Genomic DNA, 14854 nt, shown 5'->3' on the forward strand with positions numbered 1-14854 from the left:
GGATGGTCTCGATCTCTTGACCTCGTGATCCACCCACCTCGGCCTCCCAAAGTGCTGGGATTACAGGCGTGAGCCACCGCGCCCGGCTGTATTTTTTTTTTTTTTTCAGTAGAGACAGGGTTTCACCGTGTTGCCCAGGCTGTTGAACTCCTGAGCTCAGGCAATCTGCTCTCCTTGGCCTCCCAAAGTACTAGGCTTACAGGCTTGAGCCACGGCACTCAGCCGGTTTTCTGCTTTTTTTTTTTTTTAATCACATCAGCTGTTAAAATATGATCTATATACCTTTTTAGGTTATACAGAATCCATATAATAGTCTCAGGTCTAATTTAATTGCCTCAAATTCCAATTTTGTGAAACTAAACAGAATAAACTTTTTTTTCAAAATGGCAAAATTTCAGTGGTAGTGAAACCTGTCAATTCCTGAGTATGAATTTTACCTCACTTATAATTTGCCCAGTAATAATTTTCAAGAGACATTGTTAGAATTCAAATGATGTGTTTTGAATTGTGTATGTTGTTTCTTTATTTTAAAGATTACTTTATATTAATTTTAGGAGCCTCCATCATTGAAGCTGGGACCTCAGAAAGTTATAAAAATAATAAAGCAAAATTGTATTGGCATGGGATAGGTTTCCTAAATCATGAAATGCCTCCAGATACTATTCTTCAGGTAAAGCTAAATTAAGAATCATTTATTTCTATTTTAGAATTTTGTTATTATTATATATCATGAAAATGTTAATTTAAAAAAATGGAGGTCTGGGGCTTGGTGGCTCATGCCTGTTATCCCAGCACTTTGGGAGGCCGAGGCAGGTGGTCAGGAGTTCCAGACCATCCTGGCCAACGTGGTTAAACCCAGTCTCTACCAAAAATACAGAAATTAGCTGGGCATGGTGGCAGGCACCTATAATCCCAGCTACTCAGGAGGCTGACACAGGAGAATTGCTTGAACCCAGGAGTCGGAGGTTGCAATGAGCCAAGACTGTGTCATTGTACTTCAGCCTGGGCAAAAAGAGCAAAACTCGGTCGCTAAATAAATAAATAATAAAATGGAGGCAATATAAGATGTCTGAACTTGTTACAAGACCTGAATTCGTCTCATTACATTTTTTATAGTCAATACACTGCATGAATTGTGTCTTATTTTATAGTCAGTAAACTATGATTAATTGATTACTTATTTATCATTTTAAGATTAGTAAACTAAATTATTTTATTCTCAAATAGAACATATAAATTCCATGTCTTTTCTGTAAGTTCATTGTGTGACCACCCTTTTTCATTGAAAACTTCATTCATTCAATAAACATTTGTTGAAAGTTCTTGTCTCCTAAGTGCCAGTACTGTACTGTGCTAAGTACTATTCAGACCACATGTTCTTAAGTCCAATTATAACAGGAGAAACCTCCAGGTAAGATCCCCACCAAACCTTTCAGTTACATTCTAAAGGCAGTAGGCATCAACAAACAGCAGACAACCTCTCAAGCTTCATCCATACACCTGAAGTTAGTTGCAAATTTAGAACTTTCAGGGGTAAAATCTATTGATCTTATTTCAGGCTGTAGTTTATATCCACAAAGTAGTAGACCTCACTTTTCTTCTGTACCACCATAACCACCACCACCACTCCCATCTCCATCAACACCCTCACCACCACCAGCACCACCACCATATTTCTTCATCACCATCCCCATGTCCATCGCCATCACCACCACCACCATCACTGCCACCACTACCACCACCTTCATCACCATCTGTCTTCATCACCACCACTACCATTTAAATGATCACTATCACTATCAGCACCACCGCCATTACTATCCTCACCATTATCTTCACCATTGGCATCACTACCATCATCATCACCATTACCATCACCACTACTGCTACAACCCATCACCGTCACCTCCACTGCCACCATTATTACCACCATCATCACCACAGTGGTCACCACCATCATCCTCACTACCACCATCACTAGTCTTACCAGCATCACCACTCATGCCCTCTAGCTGCCTTATGAGAGCTTATAGTCTAGTTAGAGCAATGAAAGAAAACATGCTCTTATAATAAAGGGCTCTGATTGTTATCAGCATACAGTGCACTCGAAGAGCAACCACACTAGAGGTGTCTTGGGAGATTTCCTATTTGACAGGCATAACAGAGATCAGCAGTCAATAGTGATTAGCTGGCCAGTATTGTGGGAATGGATTTATATAACTTGTTAAAAGAGATTAATTCAGTGTTTTCTTTCCAGCCAGATGTCTACCCTGGAAAGTGCTGGGCTTTTCCAGGTTCCCAGGGTCATACTCTAATCAAGCTTGCTAGGAAGATCATACCAACTGCTGTTACCATGGAACACATCTCAGAGAAGGTGTCTCCCTCAGGAAACATCTCCAGTGCACCCAAGGAATTTTCTGTCTATGTAAGAAGCTATCTAAATTTGTCATTCAGATTGGCCTGTGATAGAAGGTGGTTGGCTAGGAATTAGAGGCCATCTTCTGAACTAGGACAGATAACCAGTTCTGTCACTTATTTCCTGGACTTCTGCTTTCTCATCTACAAAGAGAGAGAGTTGATCCAACTGAGAGTTGTTTTGTTCACATAGTCACCGTATTGCTTGAACAAAAGACAATGTTGTCATCTAGCAGTGCCTCAAATGATAAACCTACATTTGCCATGTGACCTAGCAATTCCAATCTTAGGTATAAACCCAAGGGAAGCAAAAACTCACGTCCACACAAAACCTTGTACATGAATGTTTATGGAAACATGATTCATAATAACCAAAAAAATGAAAATAACTCAAATGTCCATTAACCAATGAATAAATAAAATGTCATATATCCATACAATGAAACGTTATTCAGTAATAAACATTTCTGAATATTGGTCCAACTCTCTCTCTTTGTAGATTTATATTATTTTAATATAAACAGTGATTTATGTTATTCAATTCTATTTTTTGCTTTTATCAGTTATACATGTATAAGTAAAAATCAAATATTTCCATAAAGTTTATAAAGAAACAGTAATTCCTTATCCCACTTCTTTATGTCTCCAATTCTCATTATCCCAGAATTTCTACTTGCAACAATAGATGTTTATGTGGGTATTTGCCTCCGTGTTTGCTTTTACCATTATTTCTTGATTTTTCAGTTTGGGTTATGACATCCTCTCATGGAAAATGAAGATTAGCTCTTTTCCATGGCACTTCCATCCTCTCACCATGTTTATGTCTTAATTTAAAAACAAAACAGGTTTCTGGAGAGATAATTCCCATGACAATTAATTCACCCATTTAAAGAACACCTTTCAGTAGCTTTTAGTGTATTCACAGAGCTGTGTATAACATGATCAATTTTAGAACATTTTTCTTACCCTAAGAAGAAACTGATACCCCTTAGCCATCACCTCCTATTCCCCTGTTGTACTCCTCCAGCCCCTAGCAATTATTAATCTACTTTATCTCAATGAATTAATCTATTCTATACATTTCATATACATGGAACCATGAATAATTTGTGATCTTTTGTGAATAGCTTCTTTAACTTAGTATATTGTTTTCAAGATTCATTCATGATGTAGTATGTCTCAATATTTCATTCATTTTTTATTACTGAATAACATTTCATTGTACGGATATATGACATTTTATTTATTCATTGGTCGATGGGCATTTGAGTTATTTTCATTTTTTTGGTCATTATGAATCATGTTTCAATAAACATTCATGTACAAGGTTTTGTGTGGACATGAATTTTTGTTTCCCTTGGGTTTATGCCTAAGATTGGAATTGCTAGGTCACATGGCAAATGTAGGTTTATCATTTGAGGCACTGCTAGATGACAACATTGTCTTTTGTTCAAGCAATACGGTGACTATGTGAACAAAACAACTCTCAGTTGAGATATTTAGTGTACTTAAATACTACTTTCTTCCATAAGTTTTTGATGTTTCTGAGGGTAATCATTGTTTTACATTTATTTTTTATTTTATTTTATTTTCTTGAGACAGGCTCTCAGCTGTTGCCCAGGTTGGAGTACAGTGGCACAATCACAGCTTGCTGCAACTTCAAACTCTTGAGATTGTTTTAATTTTAAGTTTTTTAGTATAGATGGCAGTCTTACTACGTTGCCCAGGCTGGTCTCAAACTTCAGGGCTCAGGGGATCCTCCTGCCTTGGCCTCCCAAAGTGCTGGAATTACAGACATGAGTCATGGGTGCCCAGCCTATTTGTCTTTAATTTGCTTAGTTTTCTGTATTCTTATTACCAAAACTTTCCCAAATTCTTCTTCAGAAGTACAAATATTCTCCCATTATGTTAATTCACATCAGGTAATTTTTACATTTCTTCCTTTCTTCGTTCCTTCCTTCATTTTCTTTTTTTTCCCCCGAGATATTCCTCTGGCGTCCTCTGCCTTTTGCTCCAGCCTTGCTAGGCAGGCCTGACACTCAACTGTTGTCCCGGGATTTCATTTCTGCATCCTTGAGGAGTCAACTTACTGTCTAATTTATTATTTTTTAAAGTATTTCTTATTTCCCTTTTCTGTTTTTTGTTCCACCTTCTGGAAGATCATATTAATTCATATTTTAAACCCTCTACGGAAATTTTCATCCCTGCTGTCGTGATTATACTTTCTAAGACTTCTTGTTTCTATACATATTCCCTTTTCTAGCGCCTATATATATATATATATATATATATATATATATATATATATTTTTTTTTTTTTTTTTTTTTTTTTTTTTTTTTTTTTACAAAGGCAGTACCTTCTCTTACACTTCTGAAGATACTAACAGTAGGCTTGTCTAATTTTCTTCTGCTGGCTTCCGGGTCTGGATTTCCTGGCCCCACTTTTCCCCCTTGTTTGTAGAGTCTCTGTTTCCTGCACGGGGCTTTTCTCCCACGCCTGTGATGCTTGTCACATGAACCGGCAGGCGGTGCAAAGCCGGCAGGAAGCTTTGCGTGCACTGCGAGGCTCCTACGTCCTGAGTTTGCAGCCGGCATGACCTGGTCGGGCCATTTCTCCTGGAACCACAAGCGTTGCTATCAGGACAGCTGGCCCTGAGAGGACTCCTGCAGTGCACACAGGAGGTGCCAGCCTGGCCCGCCACGCCAGGAGCTGCTGGGGAGCGGAGGGCTGCGGGGCCCCCAGTTGGTGCCGAGGGGCTGCTCTTACTTGAGGGCGGTTCCGGGGCGGCGCTGGGAGTGGTCTTAGAGATGGGAGGAAGAAGAGGACCCTCTGCTGGGCCAGGCGGGGCCGGGGGGCGTGGAGGGGTTGCAAGTGGTTTTTGAAGTGACTGTCAGCTGAGCCGCAGGCCTGGGCTCCTTCCGGTCCCCTGCCCCACGTGGACTCCCTCCTGCGCTACGGATTCTGCCTACAGCCAGAGTCGTTTGTGTTCTTTCTCTCCGGGACCATTTGGCTATCTTCACTTTCTGACCGTCTTCACTCTTGCTTGTTTTGGTTGGTGGTTTTACTGCCTACATTTTTGTTTTGTTGTGTTTTGTTTTGTTTTTGAGACGGAGTTTCGCTGTTGTTACCCAGACTGGAGTGCAATGGCACAATTTCGGCTCACCGCAACCTCCGCCTCCTGGGTTCAAGCGATTCTCCTGCCTCAGCCTCCCGAGTAGAGACAGGGTTTCACCATGTTGACCAGGATGGTCTCGATCTCTTGACCTCGTGATCCATCCTCCTCGGCCTCCCAAAGTGCTGGAATTACAGCCGTGAGCCACGGCGCCGGGTCCGGCTTTTACCTTGTAGGTTTATGTCTAACTTCCATTATTTGATCTTACCATGTGGAGGAGGGCCCAGGGTTGAACAGCCTGCCTTTCACGCCACCCAAATGCCTCTACATTCCGTATCTGGAGTTTCAAAACAGAGGGCTGCTGTCCTTTCATAGAAGATGGCACCACCTGCAAGTGATGTCTCTGAAAGGCTGAGTTAGGTTGAGTTTGAGCAATAAGTTCCATCTCAGAAAGGTGAACGCATTATTATTTAGATGAATTATGGGTGAATCCCACAGGCAGGAATCCTTTAGTAATAAAAACTGCTTCTCATCATTTTCTTCTACATTAGAGAATTTATGAACCAAGTAAAATTAAAACAAGCTGATAAAAGAGCCAAGCACAGCAGCTGCTCCTGTGATCCCACCTAGTTAGAAGGCTAAAGCAGGAGAATTGCTTAAGCCCAGGAATTCAAGGCCAGCCTGGGCAGCACGGCCAGACCCCATTTCTTTTATTTTCTTTTAACTTTTATTTTAGGTTCAGGGTTATATGTGCAGATTTGTTATACAGGTGCTAAGTAGTCATAACCAATAGGTATTTCTCCGATCCTCTCCCTCCTCCCACCCTCCACCTTCAAGTGGACCTCAGTGTCTGTTGTTCCCTTTTATATTCATGTATTCTCATTATTTAGCTCCCACTTACAAGTGAGAACATGCGGTATTTGTTTTTCTCTTCCTGTGTTAGTTTGCTAAGGATAATGGCCTCCAGCTCCATCCTTGTCCCTGCAAAGGACATGATCTTGTTTTTTTATGACTGCATAGTATTCCATGAGATCTTGTTTCTTAAAAAAACCCAAGAAGATGATAAAGGAGGCAGAAATAAAACTAGCACTCATCTCTTAGGCTAAAGATAATATATGAGGCTTGAGTCATAAATACATATGTAATTGTCAGTACATTATGTAACCATGATGTATCTAATTATTTTAATAAAAATGTTGTAGTTTGATATTAATATTTTTATTATGCAATGATTTAATGAATGAACTCTTTATTTTGCTGTGTTACTATAACTTAAGGAACCTAACAAGAAACTTCAGATTCACAAAATAAATTAGTTTGCACCAGTGCATTCTCCTCTCACAGATCTTCAGTTTGAAGGGTAGAGAAGAACAAAAAGCACAAGAGAAATTGCAAAGAAAAAAATTATTGTTTTTGTTAGTCAACAGAAGCTTACTTTTCATAGGAAATACTTTATGTGATCAAAATCTGGCAATTGGCTTATGTTTATCTCATTTTGGAAAACATCATTTCAACATGGGGACCCATTTTTATTTTATTCAAAGTATGCTTATTGCAAATGTGGTTATCAGGCCAGAGTTAATGCTGGGATTTGGACTATCTCTATGTATCTATATGTCCTTCATCTACCATCTGTTTATCTATCAATCATCATTCATCATCTATCTTCTATCCATCTATCTATCTATCCATCCGTCCATCCTCTAACCTTCTAGTCAGTCCCATGATTAGTCTTCAGCCTCATTGGCCCCTTAGTTAAATGGTCTCTGGGTGTATAGGTTAGTACTGGCATGATCACAGCACTGTGCTTCTGGTGGACACACAGAGGTACCTGGTGGTATTTTTTTTGAAAACACAACTGCATCCATTCATTACAATCCCTATATCTGTTGCTTTCTTTATAGGGCATCACAAAAAAATGTGACGGAGAAGAAATTTTCCTAGGTCAGTTCATATATAACAAAACAGGAACCACCATTCAAACATTTGAACTCCAGGTAATGTGTGCCCTGGGAAATGAAATGAGTGGCTCTATCGCTGGGAGAGATTTGTTGGGATTGCTTCATGCAAAGGGATGTATGAGAATAATTACGACAAAAGCATGAGTTACGCAAGGCTTATCTGAACTTCAATTCTTAGCTCCAAGTGCTTACAAGGATTTTAATGTGTAAGACAAAAAATGCAAAAGCAGTTTCTGAGTCAAATTCTTCCTTATCAACTATCCTTTAAAAAAATCAATGTATTCTATTTCTCGGTTCTTTTCAACTATTCCATTCCTTGGATACTATAGTTACTACCTCATCTTGCTTGAGTAAAGGGGAGGAGGATGATGGTACGATATGAAGCGGACAGAGGCAGAGAGGAGCTTAGAGGAAGGGCGGATAAAGATTTAATATGAGATAATACAAGTAAAACTTCTCTTCCTAACCCAATGGGGAAAATATCAGCTGGTAACCTTTAAATCCCCTGAAACCCATAAAGGTGCATGAAATATATTCTCATTTTTTTTTCATTAGCCACAGGAAGTAGTTGAAGAGATGTAGAAGACATATCATGTAAAAACAAGTGTTTTATGACACTTTTTATCTAAATAGTGAGAAAATAAAGATAAAACATATGTATTAGAAATGAGCATATCTGTAGAGTTTCATATTTGATTGTATGTCTCATATGCATCGGGGCTCATATTATCTGTTCTTAGAGTTGGCTTTATAGATCTGGTTTTCACGCAATATGCCCTCTCTCCCCTGCTCCTTGGCACAGTCAGCTAGGAGCGTGGAAGGCAGAGACAGTGGAACAGTGAGATCACTTGGCCACCGTGTTACCCTCCTCCCCCCCACTCATCTTTTCATAAGTTCTTTATTCCAGTAGCTTCTTTTCTCATTCATTAGACTGATGTTTGAGAACAGTTATGTTAGAAAAGAAAAAAGTAGTAATTCCATCACTTTGGGAGACTTAAGCAGGCAAATCAATTGAGCCCTGGCATTCAAGACCAGCCTGGGCAACATGACAAAACCTTGTCTCTATAAAAAACTTAATAAATTAGCTAGATGTGGCGGCATGTGCCTATAGTCCAACTACTTGGGAGGCTGAGCTGGGAGGATGGCTTAAGCCCAGGAGGTAGAGGTGGTGGTGAGCTGTGATCATGCCACTACATTCCAGCCTGTGTGACAGAGCCAGATCCTGTCTCAAAAAAAAAAAAAAAAAGTGCATATAATTTTTAAATTACATTAGTATTCACTAGGATTCTTTGAGATGAATTTGCTTATAAGGTATTGATTTTCTTTTCTTTATTTTCAGCATGCAGTTTCTGAATATTTATTTTGTGTGAAACTTAATATCTTTAGCAACTGGGGACACCCGAACTATACTTGTTTATATCGATTCAGGGTCCATGGCACACCAGGCACCCACATCTAGAAGAGTTGGTGCAGAAGGCCATGCCACACGTCCGGAACGTTCAAGAATGCTTATTCTCTTAGCTGATACAGCACCCATAGGAACTGAGAATTGGGAGTGGGAAGAAAACTTCAAAGTGGTTCATACTTGCCTGTAAAAGTAAATGAACTTTACTAATAAAGAATATGGAAGTAAATAAATATCCTTGCCATAGTTTAGTCTTTAAGGATGATTCATGTTTTTAGAGCATTGAAAACTCATTTTGTATTTAGAAGAAGATAGTCTTATCATCAGTCTCCCTCTTAATAGCATCTTTGCCTTCAGTGACTCATTTATTTACACCAGGCATGGATGTCCCCATCCCCACTATCATTTAGTGCTGATCTGGGGCACTGGTCAGTGCAATTAGTTAGGAAACCAGTAATTTTAAAATTAGAGGTAAAAATTAGTGAGGAGTTCTGACCATCACCGTTTGCAGGTAATTTGATGAATTCCTTGAAATGCGATAAAGTCTATTTCAAAAGGATTTCAAACAAGGAAAAACTGTTGTAAGTTAGTGGATACAGAAATACCAAATGTAAATCAATATCATTCATAAATAGGAACAACAACCAGTTACAGGGTATAACTTACAAAATCCACAATAAAGAGAGTAAACATCAAATAAAACAAGAAAGTAAAATAGCTATGTGAAGAAATCCCAAACAGCAGTGAATGACTAAAAGACTTAAGGCCAGGCGCAGAAGCTCACAACTGTAATCTTAGCACTTTGAGAGGCCATGAGAGGATAATCACTTGAGCCCAGGAGTTTGAGACCAGTCTGGGCAATATAGCAAGACCCCAACCCTACAAAAAATTAAAAAATTAACCGGACGTCTTGGCACATGCCTGTAGTTGCAGCTACTCAGGAGACAGGTGGGAGGTGGACGGATCACTTGAATCCAGGAGGTTGAAGCTTCAAGTGAATTGTGTCTGAGCCACTACACTCCAGCCTGGGCGACGCTTTCTGGAAAAAAAAAGAAAGAAAAAGAAAAAAAGAAGACCTCAATAAATGGAAAGATAGATACCATATCCTTGGATGGGAAAACTCAACTGTCAAGATGTCAGTTCTAAGTTAATGTATAAATGTAACTTGATCTCAAAACCCAGAAAAATGTGACATTTATGGGAGAGTTATGAGATATTAAAGAATTATTGTTAAAAAAAATAATTCGGGCTGGGCATGGGGGCTCACACCTAAAATCCCGGAACTTTAGGAGGCCAAGGTGGAAGGACTGCTTGACTTGAGGAGTTCAAGATGAGCCTGGGCAACATAGTGAGACCCGGTCTCTATTAAAAATAAAAAAAATTAGCTGGACATGGCGGTGCACACCTGCAGTCCCAGCTACTTGGGAGGCTGAGGTGGGAGGATCACTTGAGCCCAAGAATTTGAGACTGCTGTGAGTCATGATCACTGCACTCCTGCCTGGAGGGAGGAGCAACACCCTGTCTGAAAAAGAAATTATAGGTGTCTGTCTGATAATGATACTACAATGTTGCTTTAAAAATAAATCTTAACTTTTGATTTACATATTTAAGTGTTTAAAGTTGAAATGATATATGTGGAATCTTTTCCAAAATAACATAAGAAGAGAAAATGTATTTAAAATTTCATGAAAAAGATTGGCCATGAAATGATCATTGAAGTTGGATGCTGCCAGTCCATGGAGCTTCATTACACTGTTCTGTCTAGATTTATAAATGCTTGATATTTTCAATTTAAAAATTTTTTAAAATTAAGACATACATATTTTTTAAAACCCAAAGGGGAGTATATTTTAAATGAAATTGATTCTAAAGTTAATATGGAAAATAAAAACTTAGCAAAAGGACAGCCAGAAAAATCTCTGGAAAAAAACAACAACGACAACAAAAAGAAATCGCTCTATGACATAGGTCTAACACAATAGTTAAAACTGTTGATACTGGCAAACTGATAGATGAATGAAACAGACAAGTCCAAAACTAGATTTACATGTACGTGGAAGTTGGGTGTATGATAAAGGTAGAATCTCAGAAGGACATGGGGGGAAAAAACCAAATGGCTTGGGACAATTATGTAGACAATAAAAACATAAAGTTCCATCCATATTTCTCGCTTTACAACATGACAAACTCCCAATATGGTAAAATCTACACAAGTAGGTAATAAAACCATAAAAATATTAACAAGGAAACTCGGGATAATTCTTGTATGGCATTGAATAGAGGAAGGTCTTTCTAAATATGACTCAACATTTAGAAGCCAAAAAAGAAAAAGAAAAGAAACTACTATATAAAAATCAAGAACCTCTGCATGGCCAACAAAACTTAAAATTGAAAAAATATTCATGATTGATATTATAAGGACAAATCTTTCTAATATATACACAGTCTCAAGAAAGCAATAAAAAAATCCATAACCAATAGAAAGATGGCCAATGAACAGATAATCTACAGAAGCATATGAAAGATATTCAAGCTTATTTACTCAAGGAAAATTACAAAAATTATATTGTATGATGTTTCACTGATAAAATTAGAAAGATCCAAACGTTTGATAGTGTTTTATTCCAAGGCTTTGGGGAGACAGGATCTTTCACACATTGCTGGAAGAAATGCAAATAGATACAACATTTTGGAGGGAACTTGACCTAGCTATAAAAATTAGAGATCAATATACCCTTTGCCTGAAAAACTTACCATGTGCAAAACACCATATGTGAAAAGTTATTCATCAGCAATATTTCCCAGGAGGAAATGGAATGAGAGAGGTAGCAACAGGGTAGGAGGAGGCTCCCACATAGGTAGGAGCAAAGTGTTTTCCGGTATATTTGTACTATTTTGTTTGTAAGCCATGTGAATATTTTGCCAATTTAGACATCACACGGTTTTTTAAATAGACATGTTCTTTTGTATTTTAATATAATGGTCAAAGGAAAATACATATTCAATTAGTAAAAGGTGATAAATGTAATGAAAAGAAAAAAAAAATAAGAAGTGGACACACAAAACCGGGGACCTTAGCCAGGAGACTAGGGGAACCCCCTGCCAGGAAAACGACATGTGAGATAGTGGTTTCAGGCTACTCTCTGTATTAGAATCCCCTGATCATACAAGGAAATATCAGTGGGCTTTCTGAGACACCCGAGAGCTGAAAAGATGAAAGTAGAGAAAATAGATCCCGGGAGGCTGTGTATTCTCTTGAGGATGTGGATACGATGGGGTGATATGAAAATGGAAACATAAAATGGGTGCCTTTTATGAGCCATAGTAATACCAGCCCTCCGATTTTCATCATGGAAAACCAGCACAACATTATGGTCCTCAGTTCCATGTAAATCACCCTTTTGAACACAGGATTCACTTCTAGAGACCCTGAGCTAGGAAAGCTCCAAACTCCTTCCGTTCATGTGCCCACCCAGCTGCAGCCCAGTTTCTAAGCAGATTGGAAGCTTTGCTAAGCAGATTGGAAGCTTTAGCAAACAATTCTCTATATATGTGTGTGTTTCCTAACTGCCAAGAGGTAGCCCCATTGAAACATGCCACTTCATTGAAAACGTGGCTTTTTATGAAACCATGACCAGCAGCAGTACTAGGGGTGGTCATTCTGTGACTATAACAGGGGCACACATGTGGTACTTTGGAGGAACTGGAAGAAGTTCAAGACCTTTGCAAAAATGGCTTAAGACCAGTGGGATGGCAGGAGACACGTGGAGTGGCTAGAAAATGTAGGCAGCGCTACTCAGGGAAGTAGATGAAAGATGTTAGACTTTACCTGAGAAGCCATGTTTTTGTAGCCCTTGAGGGTCTAAGAAAAGGTGGTGATATCATTGAAGTGGAGTTAAGATGTGTCACTCGGGCTGGAATGTGGAGAATGGACCCTAGAGGCCCAGGGGTAGGTATGGGGAGGTCAGTGAGAGAGTTGTTGCAATAGCCCAGGTGGCCATTAGTGGGGATAGCAGGATGGAAAGAGGCGAATGGAAAAGAGAGGGAAATGAGAGGGAAAAGAGAATCAATGGAAAGTATCCGTAGGCTGGTTAAAATGTGATCCAGGCCGGGTGCGGTGGCTCACGCCTGTAATCCCAGCACTTCGGCAGGCCAAGGCGGGTGGATCACGAGGTCGAGAGATTGAGACCATCCTGGTCAACATGGTGAAACCCCGTCTCTACTAAAAACACAAAAAATTAGCTGGACATGGTGGCACATGCCTGTAATCCCAGGTACTCGGGAGGCTGAGGCAGGATTGCCTGAACCCAGGAGGCGGAGGTTGCGGTGAGCCGAGATCCCGCCATTGCACTCCAGCCTGGGTAATAAGAGTGAAACTCCGTCTCAAAAAAAAGAAAAAAAATACATATATTTCTTTCTTCTTCCAGGAAAAGATAACTACAACTTTATTTTCTATTTCTTGAGTCAAATTCCTATATTATTTGGGTGTTCGTCAATGCAGAATGTATTGTATCACATCTTCTTAGGAAGTTTGACAAAATTAAGCAATTTACAGCAAAGATCAAGCTATTACAAAATACTGTTTACAAAGTTTATTTAAATATATTCTTTAATTATATTCATTTATCTACTAGCAGCCACCTTATTTAATGTGATGCTCAATTCTTCAAAATACATTTATGAGGACATTTAAAAACATGCTTTTTTTCCTCCAAATTATATGGGGCAAATAAAAAATGTGGGCAAAACTTTATTTATTTATTTATTTATTTATTGAGACTGTCTCGCTTTGTTGGCTAGGCTGGAGCACAGTGGCTGATCTCAGCTCACTGAAATCTCTGCCTCCCGGGTTCAAGCAATTCTCCTGCCTCAGACTCCCGAGTAGCTGGGATTACAAGCATCTGCTACCATGCCTGGCTAATTTTTGTATTTTTTAGTAGAGATGGGGTTTCACCATGTTGGCCAGGCTGTTTAGGCATCTTGTCTCAAACTCCTTACCTCAAGTGATCCACACACCTCCGCCTCCCAGAATGCTGGGATTATAGGCATGAGCCACCGTGCCTGGCCTATTGGCATAACTTTGAAAGTGATATATGAAGTTTTGTTTGGCAAACACTCGCATGTGACAATGAAGATTAGAATTTAGCTTCATGTTATGGTCTTAAGAGAGGCAAAAACTGCAAATTTTGTATTTTGCACTTTAAAAATAATCTGGGCCTGGCATGTTGGCTCTCGCCTTGTAATCCCAGCACTTTGGGTGGCCGAGGCGGGTGGACCACCTGAGGTCAGGAGGTGGAGACCAGCCTGGCCAACCTGGTGAAACCCCATTTCTACTAATAATACAAAAATTAGCCCGGCGTGGTGGCACATGCTTGTAATCCCAGCTACTTGGGAGACTGAGGCAGGCGAATCACTTGAACCCAGAGGCAGAGGTTGCAGTGAGCCGAGATCGAGCCGTTGCACTCCAGCCTGGGGGACATAGTGAGACTCTATCTCAATAATAATAATAATAATCACCTTTGTCATTATCTTGATTCTATATGTCAAGTTAAAGACAAGGTTCTAGGCTCCTATTTGAAAAGGGTATTAAAAATAACAATTATTAACATAAACGATCTTTAGGCTTTGAAAAAGCAAATTAGATACAATGTTGCTTCATTTCCCCCTTTAAAATTTATTTCCTTAAAAAAAATCCTAATGACATTACTTATGCTCATAAAAATTTTATCGGAGGTAGTAAAGTCTTGAGACAAACTGCAGAATTATCACCTAACGTCAGTGTTCTTTAAGAATCTTGTCTTTACCAACTAGCCAGTAATATGTTCCATTTTTTAAAAAGTCATTTAAAACAATTTTCAGAACCTTAACCAAGATGCTTCAATACCGAAGTACCGGTACCGTCATCTGAAATTGGAGAGTTTAAAGCCGCTCTACCTTAGAGAGGTATATTGAAGAGATAA

General features: G+C 39.2%; 1 protein-coding gene across 1 annotated transcript in view; it reads left to right on the forward strand.

Annotated features, from left to right (window-relative positions):
• Positions 1 to 9127, forward strand: part of SUN3 (Sad1 and UNC84 domain containing 3) — a 42052-nt gene extending 32925 nt beyond the window's left edge. Inside the window, exons 7-10 of the mRNA XM_003930798.4 lie at positions 555 to 670; positions 2258 to 2425; positions 7433 to 7525; positions 8829 to 9127. Of these exons, the coding sequence (XP_003930847.1) occupies positions 555 to 670; positions 2258 to 2425; positions 7433 to 7525; positions 8829 to 8948 (497 nt within the window). The 3' untranslated portion in view covers positions 8949 to 9127. The remainder of the gene's footprint in view (positions 1 to 554; positions 671 to 2257; positions 2426 to 7432; positions 7526 to 8828) is intronic.
• The last annotated feature ends 5727 nt before the right edge of the window (positions 9128 to 14854 follow it).

The sequence above is a fragment of the Saimiri boliviensis genome, chromosome 10 (genome assembly GCF_048565385.1).
Source record: "Saimiri boliviensis isolate mSaiBol1 chromosome 10, mSaiBol1.pri, whole genome shotgun sequence".
Classification (NCBI taxonomy): domain Eukaryota; kingdom Metazoa; phylum Chordata; class Mammalia; order Primates; family Cebidae; genus Saimiri; species Saimiri boliviensis.